The sequence below is a fragment of the Anarrhichthys ocellatus genome, unplaced genomic scaffold (assembly GCF_004355925.1).
Source record: "Anarrhichthys ocellatus isolate YVR2014 unplaced genomic scaffold, GSC_Weel_1.0 scaffold6, whole genome shotgun sequence".
NCBI lineage: Eukaryota > Metazoa > Chordata > Actinopteri > Perciformes > Anarhichadidae > Anarrhichthys > Anarrhichthys ocellatus.
In genome coordinates this window covers 32,542-40,079 of record NW_022280036.1, presented here as the reverse complement: position 1 = coordinate 40,079, position 7,538 = coordinate 32,542, and the positions used below count along the sequence as shown (strand labels likewise).

Genomic DNA, 7,538 nt, shown 5'->3' with positions numbered 1-7,538 from the left:
CCCCACTAGCGAGGTGGCGTTCCACATCCCTAGAGGTGTCTATGCTGCCGGCGATCGGCTCGACCCCGATGCTTGTCCCTGCGGGTGGTGGGTCCACAGAGTGCATTTCCATCAAATACAAAAATACAGGCCATCATCCTTTTTTTCACAGCACTTACACACACTGTCATCTAAAGAATAACATGAAAATATAATATATTAAATAGGATAACTTTTAATATAAGGACAATATCTTAGTATGTTATTTGCAAATCAGCATATTTCTCTTGGTCTTAAATCTAAGGATTAAGCTTGATGTTGTGTTTGTATCTGATTTGTCTCACAGACAGACTGCCCAACTGGTCAGAACGCTCTTCATCGGAAACATATGCGAATAGACCTGTAATCATCAGACAGCAGCGGACCCATCCACTGGCTTTTCAGAAGAACATCAACATTAGCATTGGACACAGCACCCTCCTTACCAATACTACCCGATCACTGACCATACGCTGTCCTGCAGAAGGCTTCCCTCCTCCCAAAATCAGCTGGACCAAAGATGGAACTCTGTTGCGGCACACTGACAGGTAACATACTGGAGCTACTGCTGACATACCAGTCAAATAAGTGTTTCACAAAGTTCTTTCAAACTTATGTATTTTGATCATATATGCCAAATAATGTGTCCATGAGCACGAAACTTAACCCCAAAATTGCTCCTTACGGTGTGTGAATGTTATAGTCTGATGGGCAAGTGGCATGGTAGTCCCTTGTGTGAATGGGTGAATGATGACAAGTAGTGTGAAAGCGCTTTGAGAGGTCGGAGAGACTAGAAAAGTGCTATACAAGTACAGTCCATTTACCATTTACCATAATATAACCCTAGACATTTTACATACTTGCAGTGAACTCTGTGTCATAGAAACAGTCAAAATCAAAACAAAAATCTTTGGGATAAAATGAATTGACGTGTACTTTAATTTTTTTGTTTGGCTCATGTCTCTTCTGCTAACATGTACAGGGTGGGGTTTATGGCCTGCACTGCAGGCCATAAACCTGCATCATTTATGCAGGCCATAAACCTGCATAAACCTGCATCTTAATTGCCCCCAGGGGGCAATTAAGATGTTTTGACTTCACCTCTTGGTAGCTGTTATGTCATCCATCATTAAATACAGTCCATCGTGGGAGTAGGCAGCTGCATATGGTGGCCATCACCAATTTGCTCGAGGCTCTGTCAATCACACCAGAGAGAGTGCTTTTCTACATACCTTGCCCAGTTCTTGCTGACTACAATCTTTCCTCACAACGGGCACTGACAGTCTCTGGACTGTGGACTGACTGTGAGCAGCCCAATCAGGCTGGGCCATGAAGTGTCTACTCTAAAGTGTACAAATCCCAAGATTTAATTCAGATCTTGGGATTTGTGTGCACAAAGCAGAAACTAACTGTCGTCTTGTGGTGGTAGATAATAAAAATAGATGTTTGTGCGGAGAAAGTACTGACAGCTCAGCTGCTGATTCTGAGGACAGACAGGATGGACATCTAAAACATGATGCATCATTAACAACATGAATAAGCCTCCATAGCTGTATGTTGAATAATTTGCTGTAATATTAATTCCATAAAAGATTCAGATTTGTGAGCTGTTTACTCTTAACATAAATTTGCAAGCACGAAAACAGTTGCATGTACGTATCCAGTTATAGATAAAGTTATACTTTTTTTTGTTTCTGTGGCATCCAAAAATGTTGCATTACGTGGGCGACCGTGAATAAGTGGAGAGCAGGGCCATCCTTCAATCAGAGGATCGGCGGTTCGATCCCCGGCTCCGGCAGTCGCAAGTCGATATGTCATTGAGCAAGACACTTAACCCCAAAATTTCTCCCGTAGCTGTGCCTACAGTATGAATGTGATAGAATCTGAATTGTAAGTCACTTTGGATAAAAGCGTCTGCTAAATGACTGTAATGTAATGTAATGTACCGCCAGCCCAAAAAGCCCAAAAATGTTATGTTGTGAAAGAAGTTGCTTCTCACACTCTAAGTCCAATTAACTTGATACACATGTCCAGCTCCATATGTTCTACATAAAAGCCGCAAGAATCCCTAGATTTCACATTTTTGCCATTTTGAATTTTTTGAAAAACACATTTTTGACAGCTCCTCCTAAACCGTAGGTCTCATTGCTAGCAAATTTCTGGTGGATCAGTATTGGACTAAGGGTATCAAAATGCATCAAAAGCTTGTTCATATCTTGTTTAGTTTTCACAATATATATCAATGAACTTCAAAAGGGCTTGGCTCAGCACATAACTAGACCAAATTCAGCAACCGTTCATCACATCCAATCATCACAAAACTTGCAGGATATTTCCACAAGAGTACCTAAAACATATCCTTGAGTTTCATTCAAATCAAATACAATTACAAATGCAAAAAAATTGCAAAAATCGCTGCTCCGCCGGTTCCCAAAGTCAACACCATGCTGCTGGGCGATTCATTACCTACTTGTATATTAAGCTTTTCAAGTGAGTTTTTTCGCGTGGCAAGGCGGGCTATACTATAGTGGCAGTATATAGTCATGGCTGCGATTATATCTCCGCCAGCTCTGATGAAACTCAGCAGTAATGAGTAAAAAGTAAAGAGTGTGAATTGGGAAAACTACCGAGCAGAAAATAAAGATTGTGACCTATCAACAGGGCTGTAGAACAAGCTCGAGGATGTTCAGGCGGCTTCTCTGAGGAGTGTTATGCGAGCGGAGTGTCGACGTGTCTACAAACAGAACTTGAATCTGAAGCTGTATTCAAAACCGCAAAGTATACTAGTACATAATGATTTAGCCAAAAGTTAATATGTAGTATGCAATATGCAAACAAAAGCCAAATCTATGTATGCCAAAAATACCTGGATTTTTGGCATACGTAGTTGAGTTCATAAATACTGACCTCACCTACTGTTTCCCACAATTCAAAGCGCTGTCAAGTCACAGTCTATGGTCAGAAACAGTGGACAACACCAACTATTTTTTTTTAAATGTCTTATGCTATTTACTCGCTAAATTCACTTCTGAAAGACAAAAAAACTCTGTAGATTGCAAATATTGGCAGTTTTATGAAAATTGGTGGCGAATCCAAATTTTTTTTGAGAGGCTCCACAACTGGTGCCACAGCAAGCTAGCGCCTGCTGGGGGCACGAGCAGCCAGCAGGTCAGTCACGTTCAAGTCCTCGGCTGGAGCACTCTCAAGAGACCGTCTCGGAGAACTTGTGTTGCTGTAACTGAAAAAGCAATTTGAGCACATTTTGTCGAGCAATGTATATTCACAGTCTCTCCTCATTGATGTCTTATTTCACCATGAGCTGTTAGAATACATTGTTTAAAGAGTGGGGAGCTAAACTATATCTTATAAAATAAACAAACATTGGTCATAATGAAAAACTAAATTAAAGCTCGATAAGTTGCATTTTTTGATAATATTGCAATAGTTGTAATGTATGAGTATAATATCAAAGTGGAGACAGATCACAAGCCCCTAATAGCGATCTTCTCCCAGGCCTCTCCAGAATTCCAACCTGTGAGTTAAACTACAAACCTGGATCTGAAATGTTTATGAGCAGTGCTGTCAATTCCAACACCAACCCCAGCTCTTTGCATGCAGAGCACACACTCAGTGTGGTGGACGAGCAGCTGGCAGTTGAGCTCATAAATATGGCTGATTATCTTGACGTCGTAGGCAAGAGACTCCTTCAAATACAGCATTGTACAGACAGCTGCAAGCTGTGAAGACTACTACCACTCTGAGGTGGCCCCTTGACACACAGTCACTTTTTTTCAGATAAAATGGGGACAATTGCACGTCCCCATAACATAAATCATTACATTTAAGGGTGTAGACTTGGTTAAGGTAAGGATAAGTTCAGGTTTATGTTGAGGTTAGAGTAAAGGCAGTGATGGTTAGGATAAGTCGCCAGGAAATGAATGTAAGTCAATGTGATGTTCCCAAAAGTCATAAACCCGACTGTGTGTGTGTGAGAGAGTGTGTTGTGTGTTCATACTGTTAGCAAGTCAAAATATAATGTGTCCTGAATTTTTGACTTAGATGGCTGCTGTCAGAATCTCATCCTTGGCATGTAGAAAGTAAACTGAAATGTAACTTCTGTCTCTTGATTTGCAGCTCAAAATTTAAGTCCTTATCTAAAGTAATGTATGAGTCCCTCTTCTGTATAAGTTGTACCTCTCAGAAAGTACTGCAAGCTACTTTTTTGGTCCTATAAAAAAAACATGTTTTCCCCGTCCGTCTGCAGGGTATCCTGGGATAGCTCCGGAGGACTCCATATCCTTCAGCCCAGAATGTCTGACAGAGGCCAGTACAAGTGCACAGCTACCAACACACATGGCTCAGACTCAGAGACATCTCAGCTACTGGTGGCAGGTGTGTCCTTTGTTTTAGATATCCTACGTATCATTATTATGCAAATCTATTATTAATATTTCATTTTTCTGTCACAGTAAAACATTTCTAATCAAATTAAAATACATTTACCTATGAAGTTTATTTGTATAGCACAATTTTAAGCAAAGAATAGCACATACAGCACCCACTATTACGGTAAGCCTTTAGAGTTAGTTATTTATTTTGCACAATTCAAACAACAAAATTTAAAATAATCAAACATAACAGAGATAAATGAATATCACAGTGCAGGAAGAGACAGAAAGCCAACTGGGCTTATTTGAAGCCTCCACCTACATAATATTAAAATTTTACAAAATTACAAAGAAAAAATAAAACATGCATAAGACATTACATTACAACAAAACAAAGAAAGAAAGAAAAGAAAAAAAATAATGTAATTGTGTCGAGTGTGAGTGAGCATGTGTGTGCATGTGTAATATAACAGCTAAAACAAGAAAGACATGAACACTAATACATAAACAAGCTGTTACAAAACAGCAATCAGATTTTCTTTTAGGCATCTTTTAAAACATTTTATAGAGGGACATTTTTTTGTTAGGTGGGAAAAGTCATTCCATAGTTTGGTTCCCCTAAATCTTATTGAATTGACCTCTGCTAGTCAGTAACTTAGGAGGATGAAGATGTGAAGATTGACGAGTTGAGTAAGAGTGAACCTGTGAATTGAATTTATAGTAGGTCTTGAAATGATCAGGAATATTCCCTTCACCTGAAAGTATCTTATAAATGAAAACACAAGTTTGTGAAATATTGATGTCATAAATAGTAAGAATCTGCAATTTCTGAAATAGAGGAGCAGATGAGATGTGTGACTTTGATCGGGTTGCGATCCTAGCAAAACGTTTCTGGAGGACCAACATTTTTTACAGAGTAGTAGGAAAAGTACTTGCCCAAACTATATTACAATATGAAAGATAGGGATAAATGATACTGTAATAAAGAATAAGGAGACAGTTTGCAGAGACAAGATGTCTAACCCTCATTATTCCAATAGATTTGTTTATTTTTCTACTAACACAGTCAATATGTTTACTCCAACTTAAACTCTCATCAATAATAATTCCTAGGAATTTTGTAGATGACACTTGAGGCATCTCAACAGATTCAATTTTAATTTTAGATAAATCCTTAGAGTACAATTTTTTGCCACTGAAAATAATAAAATTAGATTTTTTGATATTCAAAGATAGTTTATTTAATCTGAACCATGTAAGCATAGGCAGTTAAAGCCTTCCGACTTTACTATAAGATTTGCAGGGGGGGAAATAAAATAATGAATCGATAAATAAAAACATTCTTCTCTTTCAATATATGTCTTGTGCATCCCACTTGAAAACAATTTTGTCCTGTCTAGTTTTGTTAGATAGGACATGCATAAAACATGCATAAACAAAACACACAAATGACAAAAGCACTGCAAAAGAGATTACATTTTCAAATTCATTACCGCAGTAGTGACTGATAGTCTTTCTCTATGTGTGAAACTTCAGAGCCACCAGCCATCGCAGTGTCATGGAGGAATGTTTCAGACCATGGGCTGGTGTTAGGCCACAGCTTGAGGTCCACGGTTGGGGGACGAGTCAGTGTTCGTCTTGGCGCCAACCTCACTCTGGACTGCCCCGTTACTGGTAGGCTACAATAAGGTTTCCATTGAAAACGTTTCTTTTAAAAGGGCCAGTTCACCCAAATGAGGAAAAAGTATATTTTCTCACTTGATAGACGTGATTGGACTGCATTTATTTAGCGCTTTTTTTGTACTTTAAAATGGGCTTCTCATTGACCTACTCATGGCGATGACAGCAAGCTACCCTTAAGGTGCTGGCCCATTATTATGGGGTTCTGTATCTTGACTTTGTGGACAGGATGAGCAGGGATCGAACTGCTCCACTTTCTGTGTTACAATTTCTGCAGCAATGAAATCAGATGTAGTGGTATCACTCATTAATTAAGTCAGGTAGTGACCGCTTGCAAAATTGCAAGGCAAGGTTATACATCTGCAAAGAAGTTGGATTGGTGAGGCTCAAAATAATGACTCAAAACCACGTTATTCGTAAAAATTATTCGTGAATAAAAAACATTTCCAAGCATTTGTTTTTACAATATGCAAGATGCTTAACCCCAAGTGAATGGGTATGAATGTTTAATTCAGGTGGCACCTTGCATGGTAGCCCGTGAATGGGTGAATGACATGTGCATTAAAGTGCTTTGAGTAGTTGGAAGACTAGAAAAGTACAAGTCAGTTTACCATTTATCATTTCCATCTGCGTAGGGCATATTAGTACTTTTCTTTCAGTTAAACCGGCCTAAACAAGGTTGGTGTGAATGTGTCCTTACAATAGGAGCTTTCGGCAGCGTCTGACATTACAGATGATGGTGAAGCTTTGCCTCAACCTTGACTGTTAAGATGTTTGTCCCACTTCAGTAGCCGTTTCCACAGTTCATACATTACGGTGGAAATATTCTGTGCATACAGGGTATCAATGAAATACTTACTGGGTACGTACAGTGATGAAAGAAAAGAACACTGAGGTATCAAATATGCATTCAGGGGTACATATAGCCGATTTGAAAGGGGGGCTGGCTTAGCCTGTACCTCCTTCTGCATTAGGTATGTGATGAATTGACTTTCATTATACACACTTAGAAGGTCAAACTATATCTATAGAAATCTTGAACTTACATACTGTACTTGTCTAGGTAATCCAGTAAGTATTTTATTGATACCCTAAGCAAAATAAATACACTGTAATAAGGGCCTGTAATATAAAGTTGTTACCCATACTTTTTATTGGTCCCTCTGCGTTCTTTGTCTGTCAGGTGTTCCTCCGCCCACAGTGACTTGGAACAAAAAGAATGGACCATTAGGGGCCACTGCTGTTTCACTACCCTCTGGCTCACTGTGGATCAGAAATGTTTCTCTGCACAACCAAGGCCACTACTCATGCACCGCCACTAGCGCCATCGGAAAGTCCACTGCTTCTACTGTCCTGCAGGTCTCTGGTGGGTTCACACACAAGTACAAAAGGTTTTATCAAATATCAACACACATACTAAGATAAGGAAAAGCTGTTCATTTTGATCATAGT

At 39.2% G+C, this 7,538-nt stretch overlaps 1 protein-coding gene across 5 annotated transcripts in view; it reads left to right on the top strand.

The window, feature by feature from the left end:
* Positions 1-7,538, top strand: part of LOC116382869 (ADAMTS-like protein 3) — a 213,537-nt gene that overhangs the window by 195,202 nt on the left and 10,797 nt on the right. For all 5 annotated transcript variants that reach the window (XM_031846271.1, XM_031846272.1, XM_031846274.1 and 2 more), the window contains exons 22-25: positions 326-566; positions 4,283-4,410; positions 5,943-6,080; positions 7,270-7,452. In XM_031846271.1, coding sequence (XP_031702131.1) covers positions 326-566; positions 4,283-4,410; positions 5,943-6,080; positions 7,270-7,452 — 690 coding nt within the window. The remainder of the gene's footprint in view (positions 1-325; positions 567-4,282; positions 4,411-5,942; positions 6,081-7,269; positions 7,453-7,538) is intronic.